At 32.6% G+C, this 21085-nt stretch overlaps 3 protein-coding genes across 3 annotated transcripts; 1 reads left to right on the top strand and 2 right to left on the bottom strand.

Moving 5' to 3' along the window:
• Positions 1 to 4348: 4348 nt before the first annotated feature.
• LOC105107888 (CLAVATA3/ESR (CLE)-related protein 46-like) lies at positions 4349 to 5362 on the top strand. Its single transcript, XM_011001965.1, has 3 exons — positions 4349 to 4622; positions 4770 to 4837; positions 4940 to 5362. Exons 1-3 carry the CDS (start codon positions 4499 to 4501, stop codon positions 5015 to 5017), a joined length of 270 nt encoding a protein of 89 aa, XP_011000267.1. The 5' UTR covers positions 4349 to 4498; the 3' UTR covers positions 5018 to 5362.
• Positions 5363 to 5644: 282 nt separating this feature from the next.
• On the bottom strand, positions 5645 to 12760 carry LOC105107887 (inner membrane protein PPF-1, chloroplastic-like). Its single transcript, XM_011001964.1, has 10 exons — positions 12143 to 12760; positions 11973 to 12047; positions 11824 to 11884; positions 11665 to 11738; positions 11438 to 11542; positions 9143 to 9250; positions 8957 to 9060; positions 8168 to 8317; positions 7964 to 8090; positions 5645 to 5991 (listed from the first exon to the last, which is right to left on the bottom strand). Exons 1-10 carry the CDS (start codon positions 12584 to 12586, stop codon positions 5884 to 5886), a joined length of 1356 nt encoding a protein of 451 aa, XP_011000266.1. The 5' UTR covers positions 12587 to 12760; the 3' UTR covers positions 5645 to 5883.
• Positions 12761 to 15275: 2515 nt separating this feature from the next.
• LOC105107886 (WUSCHEL-related homeobox 2-like) lies at positions 15276 to 16819 on the bottom strand. The gene is made up of 2 exons (XM_011001963.1): positions 16415 to 16819; positions 15276 to 15734 (listed from the first exon to the last, which is right to left on the bottom strand). The coding sequence occupies exons 1-2, from the start codon at positions 16713 to 16715 to the stop codon at positions 15292 to 15294; spliced, it is 744 nt and encodes a 247-aa protein (XP_011000265.1). The 5' UTR covers positions 16716 to 16819; the 3' UTR covers positions 15276 to 15291.
• Positions 16820 to 21085: the final 4266 nt, after the last annotated feature.

The following is a 21085-nucleotide window of genomic DNA, read 5'->3' as shown; positions in this document are numbered from 1 at the left end:
TTTATGTTGTAATGTGTACCCCGAGCCAGTATTAAAAGCCTGTTTAATGCAACCAACATATATATATATATATATATATATATATATATATATGGATCAATATTTTTTAGCATAATGAAAAATGAATTTTGAGCCTAAATCCTTGTTTAAAAGGTATAAAAATAAGGTGATAACTTATCAATAAGTAGGAATAACTTGCGTTTAATACCCAACATCCCTAAGCATGATAGAATGTCAAGACTAGATGATATTGATCTAGTTTGTTTCAAGGCCCTTACACTTTTGGGTGCGGCTACAATCCAAGCCTATGAAACTGCTAAGTAGGCAAAGATCTAACGAGCTACTAGATCCATTTTCTTTTTATTGGGTATGGTTGCACACCAAGCCTAATTGGAATTGGATTTGGTGACCCCATTGACCTTAAGCTTGGTGACGTGCCAAGTGCAATTGGGCATGAGTTGGTCGTGTTGTCAGACCCAATACTCTTAGGCTTAACTATTTTCCAAGCATAAATGGACATGAGTTTGGCAAGCTGACAGGCCTAGTGTCCTTGGTTTGTCACCGTGCCAAGCCAAATTAGGTATGAGTTTGACGTGTTATAAGATCCAATGCTCTTGAACTCAATTACGCGGTGAGCCCAAACATGTATGGGTCTTGCAAGTTGTTAGGCCCACCTTTCTTGGGCTTGGCATCATTCCAAGCCAATCGGGCATAAATCTAGCATGCTGTCAGATCGAATATCCTTGGACTTGGCTACGTGCTGAGCCAAAAAGAGCATGGGTCTAGTGAATTGCTAGACTCACCGTCCTGAGCTTGGCATTGCACTGAGCCTAAGAGGATATGAGTCTAGTTAGTTAACAGACCTAACGCCCTTAGACTTGACTATGCTCTGAGCTCATTTAGGCACGTGTCTAGCGAGCTGTTAGACTCATTATTCTTAGACTTGGTTGCATGCCAAGGCCAATTGGGCATAAGTCTAGAAATTTTCTCAACCCATCGACCTGTGTGCCAATCCTAATTGGACATAGGTATGGCATGCTATCAAACCTATTGATTAGAGGCTTAGCAGTGTGCCTATGATAAATGGCTAAAGGTCAGTATATGTTAGGTAATAAAACTTCATCTGTTTATTCTTATGACTTTTAACATAGAATGTTAATTTCAGAGATATTCTTCTCCCTACACCTATAGGTGTATAAAAAATCTCTCAAGGACCTATCATATTTTCATCTCATTAATATTGTGTAAGTGATATTTATCCCTTGTTATTGCTATTAGGAGGGAATGACTCGTCAGTCCCTTTAATTCAACAAAGCAATAAGGTCTAGGAGCTATAAATACTGCTTTGAACTACTTAGACAAAGGGTTCACAATTTATATTTTTTAGACACTAATGTTTTTAAATCTCAAAGCATTTATCATGCTAAAATAAGAAATAGATACTCTTATTTTTGAAATTAATATTTATTCTCTCATTTATTGCAATAATTTTCTTAAAAATTACTAATTTTATCATTCGAGTTTCTCTAAACCCCATTAAAATAGATTGTTTTGTGGGTGTTAGGTCTTCTACCACTAATCATCCTGTTCGTAAGCTCTAGAAAATGAAATGTTAACACGAATATATAATTAATCATTATACAAACACCCAATTTTTTTTTTTTATTTCTAAGCATATTAAATTTTAAAACATCATCCTTTGTACATATAAATAAAGAGAAATTCTTATTTTTTGAATCTAATATAATATGTACATATCATGATAAAGCTAAAGCCCACACAGAGAACTCATCACGGCTATTATCTTTGAAAGAGTGAGTAATGAATAGTTTGCAGAGACAAATTTCTCGTTCAAAATTAATCAAAAGGTTCAGTTAAAAGAGAACGCCTTTATTTCCTATTTTGAAAGAAAGCAGATTTATTTCCTTGCAGCATTAATATTCAAGAACCATTCTTTTGTTTTCAAAATTCTCTCAAGCCTCTTAACTCGTGCATGATCAAGATTTATCTGCGATCAAGATCTATCTTGTTTCAAGCATGGAAGGACGAAATCAAAGAAAGTTAATCCTTTGGGTGAAGGTTTAAAGATGATCATTCTGGGTGAAAAATAATGGATCTAATTTTATTTTTGCAGGTTTCGCGTTGCCCAATTGCCACCTCTGATATCCGCCAATTTGTGTTTCTTCAAATAACTTTTTTAGTTTACTCCCACTCCTATAAAAAAGAAAGAGGAGAGGAGAGGGCATACAAATCTCAGTTAGAGTGACGCTATTCTCTCTCTTCTTTCAAATATTGTCCCCATTACATAAATTTTGTGGGATGATAAAACTATACCTATTTATAATTATTTAAAATTGAAGATGTGAGGATATTGAATATAAATTAAACAAAACAAAGTAAATTTAAAAGTCGTCATATATGAAATTTGATGTCATGCTTATTTAATATTTTGATAATTTTTATTAGAAGTTGTATTTATGCTTTAATAACAAAAAAAAATGTTGTATTTATACTTCCCGTTAAAAGATTATGGTATTTGTCTAAAAAAATTAAAAAATTAATTTAGTCATATTAATAATCAAATGTTTTATCCATTCTATTGCTATTGTGTTGTTTTTCTAAAATATATTTTACTTGAAAATATATTAGAATATTTTTTTTTATTTTGTCTCATTTCTTATATCAGCCTAAAACACTATAAAAAAATATTAATTTAATAATTTTTTAAATTAAATATATTTTTTAAAAATACCCAAATATAAAAATAAAATGTAAGACTTGGTTGCTTTTATGTTGAGCTATTCCTGTAAACAAAAGGTTCAGAAGATTAAAGTAATTTCTGACTCCAGATGACGGAATGTATATGTCAACATGACAATGGAAGTTAACATGAATAAATCTACGGAAACATGCAAAATTTTGCTTAAGAGATCAAAGAAAATGAAATCCTCAAAGTTAAGACATCATATGTAACTTAATGACTAATTAAAATCATAAACACCAAATTAGTAAATGGAAAATCTCAAAATAATTTTGAGAAGAAATATTAGTTACTAGGAGTTGTTTTACCCTACTCTTTCATGTAAAGGTTGAGACTTTATAAAGAAAATTATAATGAGTTTCATTTTTATATGAAAATGAGAAATATAACTTTTAACATAGTATTTATAGGAAATATTTTAGGGGGCGAACCTCCAGGGTTTAATTTTTTGTTTCAAAATCCCTCCTAATTTTGTAAATAATTTTAAATAAATTCAACGAAATGGCTTCCTAGATTAATGAATATACAATCATCCCTACCTTGAAATAATCAGCAATTTCTAAAAAAAAAAAATATTCATAAATAAATTAATGTGCATGTGAAAAGTGTTATATTCATAAATAAATTAATGTGCATGTGTTTAGAAGTGTAGTAGAAATTGTATTTAAAATATCTTTTATTTATAAATATATTAAAATAATATTTTTTATATTTTAAAATGTATTTTTAATATTAACATATCAAAATAATTTAAAAATACTAATTTTTTTTTTTAAATTCAAGTTTGAATAAACAAACTAGAATACGAAAAACCACTTAAAATTTCCAACTTCATGATTGGATATGGTAGTTGCTGCTAAAGTCATGATTAATCCTAATCGTGTAAGAAGCGGTGCTTTTGATTTTTTTCAGAAAGCACCATGGAAGGATCCTAAAGACATCCATCCATCCACTAACAATTTCGTCTGCAAGTGTTGGACCGAGCACTAGTACCAAACTGGAAAAGATTAGCTAGTGCTCTCGCTCAGGTCAACTTCTAAAAGTTCTTGTAAAAGAGTTCAATTAAAGAACAAAACAAAGCATATTTCCATAGCCAAACTGTGCACATATCACAGACAGCACGCGATTTAGTCAAGTCATGCAATGCATAATTATTAAATCAGCCCGGTTTAATAATTCAACTTGGTACCTTGTTGGGGTTAAATTTTAAAAGATTAATTTGAAATTGATCTAATTTGATTTAATCCATTTGGGAGTCCATTCATATTGATAATCCCATTAAAACCTAGTTTTAATTTTTTTTTTTAAAAGTTCAATTACATTGTTTTATTTGAAAAAATAAATTGAAACCGCTTCATTTTGATTAATCCTAATTAACTCATCCACTCAAACTGAGTTTAAAAACATCATTGCAATGTGCCCTGTGCTATGGGGTGCCTACACTAACGCCAACGGCAAGCACTCAAAAACAAATGATATAGCAAGGTACTTGTATATTTATCATGGGTGCAATGATTACTGAGTAATGATAACAGAGAAGAAGTCAACCCATGATATTATGGGGAGAATCCAGATTCATAATCTTATCAATTCAGCATGTAATGGCATAGGATTCCCAAAGCAACCTTTTAAAAACATTCTCGCCATTTTATTCAAGTTTTGTTATGATTACTGAAAGTGAAGTGGATAAAAACTGCTTCTTGCTTGTCCAAAACACTATCATCATTCAGTCGCAGCATGCAACATTTCAAGCCCAGGATGAGCAGGCTGACTTTCATCCATCTTCTCCTGGCGTGGCTGCTGCTTGTTGCTTCTCAACAGCGTTTCTCCTCCAACACCAAGGTCCAAGCTGTTGAGGCAGGCAAGCAACTTCTCCTTTCTTTTCAATATTATTATTGCCAGTATCCTCTAGTGATTTATCAGGGAGTACAAGGTGTAAATCCTCCTCGTACCACTTACGTGCTAGAAATTTGTAATGGTTGACATTATCATGCCTTTGCTGTCACAGTTCATTTCAATCTGAACCCTGCTCAACTTACCTCAAAATCACACAAGGGAAACGTCCTACCAGTTTGGGTAAGGAATTCAGTCTACAAGCATTTACTTTTACCAATCTTAATGCAAATGATCAGTGCCTTTACTCTCTCGGTCCTTTCATTTATGCTACGACACAAACAGGTTGAAGAGAAGAGGTTTCATAAAAGTCCATCAGGACCCAACCCTGTAGGCAATCACAACCCACCATCTAGGCAATGAATCGACAGACGCGCCTGTTAGCACAACCAGTAGATGGAGATCCACAGTAGTCCATTAAGGTAGGAGAAGATCAGCTGGTATTCATTTAGGTTGGAAAAAACCTGATCCCTGGGTTTTTATGCTTGTATAAAAGAAGAAATTAGCTTAGATTCATCGTCTTAGATCAATTTTCGATGAAGAAAATGCACGTTTCTCGTCTCTAGTAAAGCCTTTTGTCATGAGTTGTTTCTGTAGAGAAAACACATTCCAACAGAGGTTCCCGTGTCTTAATCAGATTATATTATGTTAGCAGAAACAAACATTCGTCGATCATGCTAGATAGTAATTTCAGCTCCAGATTATTCTAAAACGAAATGCGAGCGCAAACGTTGTAACCTAGCTTTCTCAGGGCGGTGTAGCTTGCCTTCTCCCCTGATTTCCGAGAATCAAACCAAGCATTTTTGTAGAAACAATATACATCAGCTCAAGTGTGCAACACAACATTTCCATGCAGACGCCTCAATGAACTGAGAAATTGTGCTTGTGGGAACCAGGTGAACACTAAATATGAATTTTCCAGCTCTAAGAAATTTGCCGGGTTGTCTTGATCAAGTTTTTTAACCCTGTTATAAAAATTGCACTCGAGACTTTAAGCAGCTTCCTTTCCATGTCGGATTCAAGTTTCTCTTTGGGTGTGCCATACCCCAATGGTATGACAACACGACAATGCTTAATAAATCAGGCATAATAACAGTCCAGAATCGGCAGATTTGCATCATTAGCAACTCATCTTAGAATGAGCCACCATAAAAATGGCACTATATATCATCTACAAAATACCTTGCTGGATATACAGGACTGCAATCATCTTGTCGGTATAAAGATTTTTATACAGTTCGCTTTCTCTTTGACCGCTTGCTTCTCTTTGGCCGTGAAATATCAGGGACCCTTTTGTTTGCACTAGAAGCATATGCTTCTTCCAGAACCTCCTCCCCCTGTTGAAGAATTGAGATTAGCTACAGACACAAGCAAACATTAATAGTATTATGAGCTGTCTGATTTATCATTGCTAGTGAAGAAAAAAAGGTGTGGTTATTGACAGTGTTGGTATTTTTATATAAGGTAGACTAGTGCCTCAAATTCCTTGAAGTAATGAAATTTGTTTAGAATTGCATTGTCTCTTCAATCCATTATTGCAGGAATTTTCAACTGTGTTCGACCAGCCCACATCGCTTGCTAAGTTATTTACACGTGATGGTAGCAAAAGAAATTTTAATGTTTTTAATTAGAGTCCCTTTTTGACAATAGAACATTCTTTCTTTGCTAAGAAACGCCAGTGCTGATAGGGATCTGTGGGCTTCACTTTATGGCAGTAAAGAGAGTTTACATGTGAACAATGTTCCATTTCCACAATTGCATATGCTCGAAAACCATATACACATGCGGGCCCGTACAACACTCCTTACTCCCACAACTATGGGCTATTTGAATTCACTTCAAGGGTCAATCACTCACAATGGAGCAGTGAACCGCCAGCTGCTACCAAAAAATCAAGACAGTGAAATGACTATCACATTGGGCAGAACTCATAACTGTGTCAAAGTTCACCAGTTTTCAAGCCTCACTATTTTCTTATACGCTGTATTAAGACCCTCAGAACATTGATGCATATGCTTAGGAAGAGTTAATATGCCTTTATGGCAATGATGAACATCCTAACAAGGTTTTAACCCTCCAATCCATTGACCCGCAACAAGCTCTTCTCAACCAAAATGGACTACAACGAGCCTAAAGATGTAACTAGTGCCATGTTTCACAAGGGAGGTGATATCCACACTCCCACTAGTTTGTTTTCTTCGAAACAGACAATTACACTCAAGAAAGTCATCTTATCAGTCTACCTGTCTGTCTCATCTCTCTCTTCCTAAAATCTGTAGCACCATAACTAGCAGTCTACCACCACCAAATCAAAAACTTGTTTCCATTTCCTTTTCATCTGTGCTTGATCTCTATTTCTTTAGACTGATATCACTGTTTATCTCACTAATACAGTCATTTCACCTCCACTGTTGCCAATCACCACCATGCCAACTGCAACTCAATCAACTACTATCGATGCCTTGATCCAACAAACCAATGCTTTCTTGACCCAAATGGAATCATCTGTGCCGGTCACTTGAGATTAGTTCTACCTTAGATTAAGGGCATATTTCATTATACCCTTAAGCTGTATGTACTCTCTAATTTGCCCAAACTACAAATGGGTTTTCACGTTTTGACATCTCTGCACTTTTGGCAGATCTGGTTGTTGTCTGTTTATTTGATGCGAGAATTCCCTCAACATGGGGGCAGGGTATATCAAAGACTTCTATATGTATTTAATCATAAAAATCACAAAATAAGTGCGGAAAGGAAAAAATACCAGCCAATCATGGTACATTAATAAATAGATGGGGAGTGATCAAAAGTCATTCGACTAGTTGCAAATCTCAAAAATTGCACTCGGGATAGTTTGGGAACTGAGAAGTTACAGGTGATGTGGGCTTTAAAAAAACAGAGCCAAGCAGAAAAATGTAGAGTGAGGATGACTTTTAACGAGGGGTATAATTGTCAGCTTATATGAAAATGAATTAAGTGGAGTGTGGTTATAATGTTTGAGCCTTTAAGGGGTGTGGATATCACCTCCCCCCTTTCACAAGACTCAGACAAGTGATGAGTTCAAGAAATCTTATTGCTTGTATGATGATAATCATAATATGAGGCTTCATAAATCTAACATGAGGTTGGTGGGTTTCCTTGCATTGCATGAGTATCGCCACCATATAAATACAGATAACTTCACTTTCCTGGCCCACTAAAAATCACCATGATTAAAAAAATTAAGAAATTTAGATTTCAGATAGTATTCAAGATGGTTTTTGTTTGTATCAATTAAACAACTCATAATAGCTGAAATTTAGGATTTACCTTGTCATTGGTCTCTTCATCTGAATCCTCATCAGAACCAGATGCAGAATCCAGAGCTTGAACACCTTCTGTTGGCAATGCCTTGCGCAATTTTTTGCTCTTGTCTTGTTCCTTTAACTGCTTAAACCTGTCGATTTCCATCTTTGTTTATCAGACCCCTTTCTAGCTGCTGGAATGATAAATGGTACTTCAAAGAACACTGACCTCTCACCAGGCTGCCCTGGCTGTGAAGCTGATCTTTTTGCACGTCCTGCAGTGATGATTCCACTTGCATTCTCATTAACCACAGGCTTTGCACCACCTAATTTGCGTAACCATACCTGTTGGGCTGTGCTGAGGACGTTGTTTGTGAACCTGTAAAACACAAGATATACTTTATAGAATGATAAACCACATTGCACACACCCACTAAGAACCATTACACAGCTTAACAAGGGTGAAGTACATATGAACACTAAAACTCATGCCTGTGTTTAACTAGAGGACAACTGCAAATTTCACTTCTTTAAGCAAATGTGGACGTGTTCCAGAAGCCAGAGGAATTAACAGCAAGAGAAACTTCTGAAACCACACACAAATGTACAGACTACTAGTTTATGTGGGAATGAAGTTTAACTATCGGCAAAATGATTGAGTTACAATAAATGCTAACTTACTTACCCTAAAGAGAAACTGATGTCAATGCACCAGTTAAAAAGCCTCTATGACACATAATGAACAGTGTTCAGTTAAAATGCCTCTATAACTCTTCCATGTGAGAGAAGGTATAAATACGAACAGAACAAGCACAAATGCATGACATAAAAATAACAGATGTGCTATTCCTGCTAATGATATTCCACAGTGACAATATGATGTGAGATGTTTTTATTGATGGCAAAAAATCATAAATTGATGGACTTGCTTCCTCAAAGTCAATTAATGAAACTAAATACATGAATACAAAACATGCATACATTCAGTTGTGAGTGACATTGCCAGAAAGAAACAAACCAGTATATAGATAATCCCGATGGAACAGACAAAGAGAAGTAACCAATCATGATGGGTAGAAACTTGAAAACAAGAAGTGTATTCTTTTGAGTCGGATCATCTGTCTGTGAAACCAGAATAATTCCGGGTTAAAGAATCACTGGATGAATAACAATGAAATACAGAAAAAGAGATCCATTTCTCTACCTGGGGAGGCTTCATGATCTCCATTGATACATACTGAGAAACAATGAGGAGGACAGGCAAAACCAGGTATGCTGCGGTGTCATGCCACCCTAATGGTGGATGACCATCCTGCATGACAGAATTAGATTATCCAAATCTGCTGCAGAGTCTGAGGGAAGAAATACGACTTCACATCCCCTCACTAATAGTAACATAGCAAAACAACAGCTAATGCAGTTACATGTAATTTGCATGTTGGAGTATAAATTAGTCATCTCTTCACATTCAAATACCCATGGTGTCACTGGTGTGCATTAATTTATCCGTAGCATCACAATGGAAGTAATCCAGAAGACATGAAATAAGCAAACATGCAAAACTGAAAACTAAACTTTCCTCTCTTCTCTCTCAAACCACTTGACTCACCTCTTTCAAAATCAAGGCTAGGGTATTTGAGAAAGGATACTTTTGAAGAAGAAAATAATAAGAATTAAGTTTATCAGTACATTAAAAATAAATAAATCTAGTTCTAGTATAATGGAGGTGGATACCTATAACAGCTCCGAGGAATTAAGACATTACAATAGTTAACAGATACTATAATATGCTGCATGTTATACCACGACACACTGCAACTGAAAGATCCAATTCAAGCACAAGCAAGGATCAATGGTGAGCATTTTTTCAACATATATTAAAGAAGCTCCAAGGGAAAGTCAAAGCTTTTGCGAAGAAATGAAGAACACAACATTTTTTTTTTCCTGATGGACAGCATAACATCAAACACTCATAGAAACACAAAAAATGCATCTGCCATCAACTGCATTTCCTAAAATTCCATGGAGATTTAAGAGCAGCAAAACGCACTCATGGTCCCTGCATGACCCATATTTCATGTTTAGATTTGCTCTTATAAATCCCACTCAACGAAAAAAGGGGAAGAGATAAGTTGATTGGCCATGTCGAATGTAGGCCACAAGAGACCTGGTTCAGAGAATTAACAAGTTGTTAAGAGAAAGCGGAAAAAAGGGGACGAGGGAGACCCAAGTTAAAATGGATGGAAGGAGTGTCAAAGGAATTAAGAGCTTGATATCGAGGAGGTGATTTGGTATGTGATCACGTGAAATGTGGCTAAAAGAACCTTATAGCCTACCCCAACTAGTTTGGGACTAAGGCTTTGTTGTTGTTGTTGTTCCAAGAACTCTAATAAAGGCTTGAATGATGGAATTACATGAGGATCGCTGAGGGCAGTAAGCAGGTTGGGTCAAACACCAATTCTGCCTTGAATTCCTTTCCCGGTATTTTAAATCCAAAACTGGTTTACAGATCCAATAATTAATCAGAATCAGTTACAAATGGACAGATCCAAATTGATTTATTCCATCCAAATAATGACAATCCAATTTTATAAATACATGTGTGCGTCTTTGGGCGCGCGCGCGCGTGTAAGTTACACGTTGAAGAGAAAATTTTGAAACAGAATATAGTCATTTGTTCAAATTGTGTTTGAAAATCCACTTCTAATACTTAAGAAACAGATAAAACTTTATATCTTACTAAACTGCATTGGGTCTCACTGTTTAAGCTCTATAATTACCACTAGGTCCACATCAAGATTGAGAGTTTTGGGACAAGAAACAGGAGCTTCGGATTCTAAAGATGAATCTGAACAAATATAAGAAAAATTTAGATCTCTTGATAGAATAATAAGAAATGTATAAAAGATGTCTGCCATATTGCCCTGCTAGAGAAAGAAACAGATCCTCAGATAGGGACCCAAGGCTGCCTAGCATCATCTTTCCGTGCCTGACAGTGAAATTATTTCATCATCAAACCTGCAATCTAAGAGCTAATGAAGCAATGTCACGCAACATAACCCTGGGAAGGAGATATAACTATTACTCTAGCATTCGTGCAATCACAACCTCATGCCCTGACCAAAATTTATCTAAATAAAGTATACCTCAGCTTATGATGTTGTAACAAATTACTCCAATATCTCATCTATGCTGAATACAACTACTCAAAAGTTAATTAAAGAAACTCAAGAGAGCTAAAATCCACTGAGCTAATCAAGTTCATTTGGAAAACAAAACTCTATGGATAATAACCCGCAAATGAAAAGCGATATTCCAATCTGGCTCTTCAATTTTCCAGACATGTGCTTCTAACGAAAGTGGTAAAGTTACATGAATAAAGATTAATTTCACAAGTTTTTCACAAGTAGCGAGAAATGAAAACGTTTGACATCGATGATAGGAGTAGAAAAAAATAATTGTTAGATTCATGATTATGATGAAAGTAAAGTCTCATTACCACAAAAGGAAAAAGCCAGGAAATGCCGGATCCACTTTGTCGAGCTGCAATTGTAGTTGGCCCACCCAAAGAGGGGATCCAAAAGAAACCTTCCGTCAACAGTCCCTTTAAGAAAATTTTTACAGTTATCAGCAATGGTCAATTTGTTCTGCACACACACATGAACTGGCATGCTGAGCACACATAACAATGCACAAAAGATAACATGGTATCAACCCAGTAAATACCTCATTTGCAACGTTTGAAAGCGCTTGATACAGGCCTATCCATACGGGTATTGTAGCCAAAGTAGGAAAACAACCTAAGATGAGAAGTTCTTCAGCATTAGCACCATAAGCCATACCAGTATTGAATATGAAAACAGACGCAATGCTTTAAAGCAGTACCTGCTAACGGATTAACTCCAGCCTGCCGATATAGACGCGACGTCTCAAGCTGGATTCTTTCCTAGTAATTAAAGAAGAAAAAAAGCTTACCTCGTGCGCTTAAAATCAAGCTGAAAATACAATAAATTGAATGCAACACGCAGCCTCACCTGATTTCCTGCATATCTTTGTTGAATAGCTTTTATCTTAGGTTGCAGGTTTTGCATAGCCAGTGTAGATTCAACCTAAACAAATTAATTACAACGAAAACAAAAAACTTGCATTTTAATAATAATAGAATTATTTTTTAACTAAAATTGATTGAGAAAAAGAAAATCACCTGTTTCTTGGTCAAAGGCAAAGTAGCAACTTTAACAGCAATAGTAAGCAAAATAATGGCAAAACCATAAGCATACGGCACGTGTACAGCTGAAAGCCCATCTTTCAACACCTTAAGAACGAATTCCATACCATCAGAGATAAAACCGAACCAACCGCCATTCCTTTGAGCAGCATCAGCGGTATCAGATGAAGTAGTGGAAGCAGCGGAATCGACAGCAACGGCGGCATCGGCGAGCGTGTAGAAAAATCCTTCTGCTCTGCTAATAATTGTATTAAAATCAACTGAAGAGTGCAAGTGATGATGAATTGGGGGAATGTTATCGTGTAAGCTTAACTTGATTCTGGTGGATATGAATCGACGGTTGGTAGTGATAGCGTGGCGAGAAAGAGAGGGGAGAGGTGTGCCGATGAACGGTGGGGATGAAAGGAGAGTTCTCGCCATGGAAGGGGAGAAAAGTGTCGTTGTAGGGGGTGGGGGTCAGGTTCTCATGGGAGTTGAGGGAGTGGTGGAGCTTGGACGTGGAGAGGCGAGAATTTTTTTTATTCTTCTTTGAATTATCTGTATTTTTATTGTATTTAGCAGAGTGGGAATGAAGGCGGGTTTTCTTTGCTGATTACTATTAGCGAGTGGAAAAGTTCCACGTTAATAAGGGGAGAGGGATTTGTGACTCTACGAAGGAAATTATTTCTTATTGACACCAACTAATGCTCCTCGTAGATTATTATTTTTTTAAGGTTTTTTTTTACTTTTTTTTTTAATTTTTTTTTAATTTTTTTGTAATTAAAAGGTAAATTTATTGAATTAACTCAATTTTTAAAAAAAATCTCCCACTTTCAACATTTAATATTTAATTAATTAAAAATTAAATTTTATAATTTATTTTTTATAAAATTATTTTGATCTTACAATCGAAAGACATAATTTTAATGATTTAACTTATTTTTTTAATTTAATTCTTTTATCTTCATTTGAATATAAAATGAATTTTAATTTATTTTCTTTATATTCATTTCAATTATATATTCTAAGTTGAAGGCTTGATTAGCTAATTTATTTTGAATTAAAATGTTTGTTTTTTATTTATTTTTTTAATTTTATATTTTAATATTAGATTAATTGAGAATTGAGTTTTATAATTTATTATTAATTTATTTTTTATAAAATTGTTCTAATTTTACAATTCAGGTCATGAATTTAACAGGTTAATTTGGATTAACCGGGGTTAATTCAATAAATTTTCATTTCAATATTTAAAAAAAAAGATGTTTTGATGAAATTTATTTTTAGTCAAATTACTTTTTAATGTTATCCAAATTATTTTTAAATTTATTAAATTAATTAAATCATATTAGATTAATACTCATATTATTTAAAAAAATACTAAAATATACATTAATTTGACTCGTAACATAATGGAACCAAATATCAAGTCTATCTTCTATACATACGAAAAGCTACATGTTCTGTTTTTATCTATCTATTTATATATTAGTAGCATCAGTACCATGTTATGATAAAACATAATTTTCAGGAAGTGCTTGATTTACTGAAACAAAAAAGTCCCGGTAAAACGTTTTAAAGAAAAATAAGTTAATTTTTTATTTTATTATTTAAATATATAAAAAATTAAATGTTTTTATATAAAAGAGATTATTTTTTATTAATGATAGTAAATGCTAAAAAGCATTTAATCAAATCTACTGTTTATTCAAGGATTGGTTAATTTTACCAAATTACTATTCGTGAAGCTAACGTGTTTTAATTAAATTTAGTTTAGTCAGCTAAATGCTTAGAATACTAGTTGGGTGTGTTAATTATCAATTAAAATAACACTGTTTTATTTATTTTTCTTAAATAAATCAGTTTGTGTTTTTTATAATTTGAGTACTTTCATCTTACTTTATTTTCTCACTGACCGTAACTTAGACTTTTACCAATCGAATATACGAAATTTAATTATTTTTTCCTTTGGTATACGAACTTCGTTTTATTGTACTAATTAAATACTTTTATAAAAATAATAATTAATCTTATTCATTTATTTTGCTATCGCATGATATTTGTTAACTTTGCTAAAATAATACATATATAGTTTTTAATCTTGATGTAGATAGTTTACCATTATTTAAAGAGTTTTGTTTTTAAAAGAATTTATTTTGATCTAAAATATTTTTATTTATTAAATAAAATATCTTTTTAATTTGAAGGGTATTTTACTTGAAAAATACTCACATTAAAAAATAAAAAAATGGCAAATATTTGATTTTCATATCATTAAAAAAGTCAGCGTAACTAAATGAGAAAGAAATAAATTTATATATTTGATTGAGATAAAGTGAAAATTGGTTTACCAAAATCAAGTTAAGGTCAAAGAACACATTATAAAACAAGATATACTCATAGAATACCGATGAAAGTGCTTGATTATAAACTTTTAGCTTTGTTTTTAGATTTTTAGCTTAATTGTGAATTTTATGTTATTTTTTATATTTAACTCTACCTTATAAAGGTTTGTTTTTGAAATTTTGAAGGAATTATAAAACTTTTAAAAAATATTAAATTAGAAAAAAAAAATTCTATTCATGAGTAATAAAGTAAGAATTAGAATTGTTGTGATGATTTTTTTTCCATAACAATTCTTTATTTGTGTTATTTTTTTATCGCATTGATTCACTAAAAAATTAAATCCACCTACTCGTTTGTAGTGTTCTAGATACATAGTTTTAACTGTTAATTTTGTATAAAAATCACCTTATTATATGCTTAATTTGAAAATCCACTCCATGTTTGAAAAAGTAGAAGAACAATCATTTAGTATATATATGAAAATTCAAGCAACCTGATCGATCAAGATAAGGATATATGGATAAGTTAACATTTGATTAAAAAAAAAAAAAAACCAAGAACGGCACTTGGTAAATCAATATAGCATATCAAATACAAACCAGCATAATATTAATATGCAATTGAACACTCATTAACCAAACTATTATTGAAAATTTTCAATGAGTTGTAGCCATTAGTGCAGTACTCCTCTCGCTTAGTTCTGGGGGATAGTTAGCCAGGCTTGATTTTAGAATCATAGTAAAAACCCTTTTCTAAGACGCTTGTTATTAACTATAAACTTCAACGTTAGTTAGATCACATCAATTACGAGAACTCTCGAAAGGATCTTTCTCAGAGAAGAAATCAAAGAAAGGTTTGTGATCAGCAGCAGAATGCTCTCCAATGCCATGAGTAATCTCAGAGGAGATTGGAGTGTTAATGGAATTCTCAGCAGAAGTTGAACCGTGAGAATAAATAGTACTTGCTCCTTCTAGAATCCCTGTTGGGTGCAACGGAAAGAGAGGCAAAGTTTCCTGATCACTGCTGCTCTTGTCAATGGTTGCCGGACTCCTCTCAAACTTGTCCTTTGTGATATGATTGTGGTACTCACGGAGGACGGCTTCTTGATCATATCCCTTAAAAGCATAGCTTATGGTTTCAGATCTAGACCTCCTCTTGAAATTACCTGGGAGTAGCATGTTCTGATGTTGCTGAGACAACCCCATTATATCGATCTTTGGCAGGTAGCATGGGCTGTTTACACCTGAAAAAGGAAAGTCAGTTACATTTCAAAATATATCACAGTGAATAAACGCACATCTACGTTCATAAGTTTATGACTACGAACATTCTCCGTTCACGAAAGAGAGAGGGGAAAGGAAAAGGAAGAAAGTACTGGGAGAGAGTACTTTGAAGAATATTTACCTCAATCATGTGGAATTAAGAGAAAGGAACTAAAAAGGGGGGAATGTTAAACAAAGTCAGCAAATCGCCTGGAAAGGGACAGGAGATGGAAGCATATAATTAAGATATTAATATGCATGCACTTCGCATTGAATGAATGAAGCTTTAAGCAATCATAAGAAGTGCAGTGAGCAAGAGAACAAATCTAATCAGAAATTAAAGTTACAAATGGAAATGTGTATATTTTATTTCAGGATCTCCGGGAGAACAAACTCTCTTCAGAGAATTCTTTCTTAATGTTTTTATTTGCTTTGTTTGCACTGATATCGAGTTATCTGCATGAAGAGAGAGCTTGGAATGAAACTAAAAATAGAATAAATTAATACACGCGAGAAAGAAAACACAAACAACGAATTCAAAAAACAAATAAAAAGTCCCACCATTTTAGAACCTATCCCTGAATTCCGAGCTAGAATCAATTAAAAAAAAAATAGCTCAGAGCCATAATATAATAATATTGGTAGCTATTTATTAACAAACCATTTCTGCAAGGAGGTGCAAACTCAGGTTGATGAGCCTTGTGAAGATACTTGTTGATATAAGCCATGTTCTCTTGTTTCTGCTTCTGTCTTTGCCTTGCCTTGTGATTTTGAAACCAGTAAAATACATTCTTTCCTTCGATGTGACCATAAGCTTTGAGCCTGCTCGTTATTTGCTCTATCATTTCAGTACTCGGGGTCCGTATACCTTGGCTGTAGAAGCTCTCAAGCATGCTAATCTGCTCCCTTGTTGGGCTCCATCTTGAATTCACTGAAGCTCCACCAGAACTAGACACGTCCATGTTATCATTCTCCAAATCTTCCTTTCTAAGAATTTACTTAGAGCTTGTATAATTCTTTGATCCAAAAAAGGAAAGAATTAGGGTTTATCAAAGACCAGCCCTTAACGACAGACAGGAGTTGAGGAAGGGGGGGAGATGCAATATGGGTCGAGATGCATGGGCTTTGCACTCTTCTTATATACACAGAGTTATTAAATGATAGTGGTATATTTGGGCATACGGTAATGATTATTTTTGAAAAAAATTTATTTAAAAATATATTAAAATAATTTGTTTTATTTTTAAAATTTTATTTTAAATATTATTATATTAAAATAATTTGAAAATATCAAAAAAATATTAATTAAAAATAAAAAAATAATTTTTTTAAAAATAATTTTTAAATAAATAGAATTAAAGATAAGAAAGAGAAGGTGTTTGAGACGCGTATTGCTCAAAACTATGAAAACATGGCGTATAGCGGCTGAGGGAATTCGTTCAAAAATCAGGATAAAACGGGAAGACAATAACCCCAGCAATCCTTTTTCTCTGTTCTATGAAATGGTGGTGGACTTGATTCGTGCCTAGTGGTTCATATCTCGGGAATGACAGAGACTGACTGGGAAGGCCAGCTACATATATAGGTTTACGCATTGAAGGAAAGGAAGGATATAAATGTCATTGAGATCAAAAGGACAGCCGGTAGGGTTGTAGGGAAGGCCTATGCTTTGGTAATTGAAGTAAGAGCCTGGTGGATTTGCAGGGATGAAGTTGAAACGTCTATCTGTAGAGGTGTCGTCGAGGTCACTTTTGTATGTGGTCTTGTGTTAGTAATTAAATTAAAGCTGGTGGGTGAGGGGAGCTTCATAGGCGGCTCGTCTTTATTGTAGCCACCGGCAGAGAGAACCCTTGACATTGCTGTCATCAGGGATGCATTGATGTTTATGATTGTGATGGTTCTTGTCTTGTAGATTTTCATGGCTAAAGTTTCTCCGATGAATTCGGCAATTAGCATAGAATTAAAATTTAAAATGAAATGGTGAATTAATATAGGAAAAGAAAATTTTGGCTAAAAAATATACTTTAAAATTATGATATTAATTTAATTAATGTCATGATAACCTGATCATCAATTAAATTCTATTAAGTCATTCTATAAAAATTCCAATAACAAATTCTCTTTACATCTAAATCTAATAAAAAATAGTTCTTATAAAATGTATTATTTAATTTGTTAATTTTACATTTAATTTAGCTAATAATTTTGGGTAGTTGAAGTGAATCTAATAAAAAATAGTTCTTATAAAATGCATTATTTAATTTGTTAATTTTACATAATTTTGAGTAGTTGAAGTACATAGTTTCTTCTATTTAGAAACTATAATTTAAATTTTATTTTGTTTAAAAATATATACAAACAACCACAATAACTAAACATAACAAATTCTTATATTTTATATTCACAAATAAACTAAAAAATACTAGTAAATAAACATATATACATGCAAAGGGTATCTAAAATACTTAAATATAACAACATTCTAGGAATTAAAATCTTAAAATATATCAACATAACTTATCTATCAATTCATATCTACATCGTCTATTGGATAATACAAGTTTATTAATAGCTAAATACTACATTATACTCCTGCTCTTGCTTGAATGATCTCGTTATCTGTCATGCCATCATCAAGAAATGACCTCTTTCTAAAAGCATCAAGGACATTGTAATAGATATTGAACCACCGAGACGCATAGGTGTATCCTTCATTTTCTTTGTAAATATTACAAAGTACAGATACGATATCTCGACCTTCTAGCAGCAATAAACCAACCAAACATTAATAATATATTTAAAAGATCAATAAATAAAACACAACGTTTTACGTTTATTAATTCTAAAAAATTTGATCACTTGCAATATTTTGAATAAGGTGTAATGACCTAGTGTGTGATACACACATATCAAATCATATATTCCTCTGTAATCACAAGATGCATCTATGTAAATATCTCATTTCTTCATGAATTCCATTATAATATATAAGCTCCACGATAACTTAACCAATCGTAATCATCATCTTTACCCTAATGATTTATGTCTTGTAACACATTACTCGTGTTAATATCGACTAGAATGTGTTATTTATAGTGAAATGTCACATTATCCGATCTGGGCAATATAGCCCTACCATTTTAAAAAAATATAAATGGGACCATTGATATTTATATGTATACCTGTTAGTCCAAATAGCTGGAGCAATTGCCAATCTTTCATTCTCATAAGACATCCACATGACTTGTAAAAGATAAGTATATTAAATATTAAATAACATTATTCAATGAAGTTAAGTTTTTTCTTTAACAAACAATTCAAAAAATAAATGGATAGGTTGTTGTCTATGTAACTCGCTCCAATAAAATGATAATACATGTGTTCGATTATTATCAAATACTCTACTAGCATACCATTTAGCATTACAAATAAGTTAGTTTCATTTTATTTTTAAAGTTACAAATAGACAATATAAATGCATCACATTATCTAATCTAGGCAATATAGCCCTACCATTTCAAAAAATATAAATGGGACCATTGATATTTATATGTATACCTGTTAGTCCAAATAGCTGGAGCAATTGCCAATCTTTTATCCTCATAAGGCATCCACATGACTTATAGAAGATAAGTATATTAAATATTAAATAACACTATTCAATGAAGTTAAGTTTTTTCTTTAACAAACGATTCAAAAAATAAATGGATAGGTTGTTGTCTATGTAGCTCGCTTCAATAAAATGACAATACATGTGTTTGATTATTATCAAATACTCTACTAGCACACCATTTAGCATTACAAATAAGTTAGTTTCATTTTATTTTTAAAGTTACAAATAGACAATATAAATGCATCTAATTGCAAAATGACATTACAATACTTGCATCCTAGTGGCAACGACAACGATAAAAGTGAGAAATTTTGAAAAGAAAAACATTCTAGGATATTTCGAGACTAAGATGAGTTTGATTTTTGGGTGTTTTAGGGGTAAAGAAAACAAGTGATTGATGAAATTCTTAGAGAGATAAGGGGAGAGAATGTCAGTTTTGAGAGAGAGAGTTGTTGTGTCTGCTATGTTTTTCAATTCATAAAAGGTTTAAATTTCACAATATGTCACATTTCTATAAAGTAACATGTTTGATTGTCACTCTTCTGAGATACAAATACCATCTTATCAGATTTGAGAATAATGATATTTAATAAATGTCACGCTCTAAAAGCACAACAAAGTGAAAGTGTATTATTTTGCTAAAAAAATTTCAAATGGTGTTACTCTATCAAAATATTTAGATTATAGTGTTATTCTTTTTAAAAACATCAAGTTTCTTTCTTTTAAATTTCAAGTGGTAATTTTTTTATGAGTAATAATTATGTGTTTTTTTTTTACAATAAATATCCAAATAAAAGGGGGGTAATGGTTAACGCTTACAAAACATGACAAATTTAACTTTATTATGCTATATTTAAGGAACAAGTTAGTATGGGTGATCGTTTTCAGTTCAATTTGGTTTTCATAAAAAAAGTAACAAACTATTTTAAATCAAAACCGAACCAAAACCGGTTCAATCAACCTATTTTGGTTCAGTTATTTTAGAACAAAAACCAGTTCAAACCAATCGATTTTAGTTAATTTATTTTATATTAAAAACCAAAAATGATATTGTTTTTTAGGGTTATTTTTGTAATTTCTAACGGGTTTGGTTTTAATTTAGCTCAATTTTTTCCTGTTTGGCTCCATTTTTTTGGTTTGGTTCGATTTTTTTAGTTTTAGGCTTATAAAATGAAATTGAACCAGTTGGTTTTTTAAAAAATTCTAATTAGTTTAATTGTAATTTTTCATGGTTTAGTTTTTTCAATTTTTTTTTATTTTCTTGGTTTAATTGATTTTTTAATTCTTTTTTGCTCACCCCTACTAGCTAGTATTGTTGACCACTCCTTGCTATAGATAGCAAACAAATCCTTGGAAAATAATGTGTAATGTATATATAAATCAACTTGATCCATTTAAGCTTGATTTTTTTGAAACCATGCACTGCATAAACACGTTTTTAAAACTCATGTAACTAATGAAATAGGAAAAAAAAAATTTAGCAATCAAATTTTACTATGTGTCATTTTTATTTTATTTGACATAAAAAATAAAATTAAAATAAAATAAATGACATGAAAAATAAATTACATTTATATATTTCTTAGTCAATAGAAGATTGATACATGAGATGAGATATTTAAGATATTTTATCATAATTACAAAATCACATAAATAAAAATCAACCAATAAAATAATATTATATAGCATTAGCAAAAGACATGAGTGTCCTTACAAATC

The sequence above is a fragment of the Populus euphratica genome, unplaced genomic scaffold (genome assembly GCF_000495115.2).
Source record: "Populus euphratica unplaced genomic scaffold, PopEup_1.0 scaffold175.1, whole genome shotgun sequence".
NCBI classification, from domain to species: Eukaryota; Viridiplantae; Streptophyta; class Magnoliopsida; order Malpighiales; family Salicaceae; genus Populus; species Populus euphratica.
The sequence above is the reverse complement of the archived record's forward strand: the minus strand, read 5'-3'. Positions and strand labels throughout refer to the sequence as shown.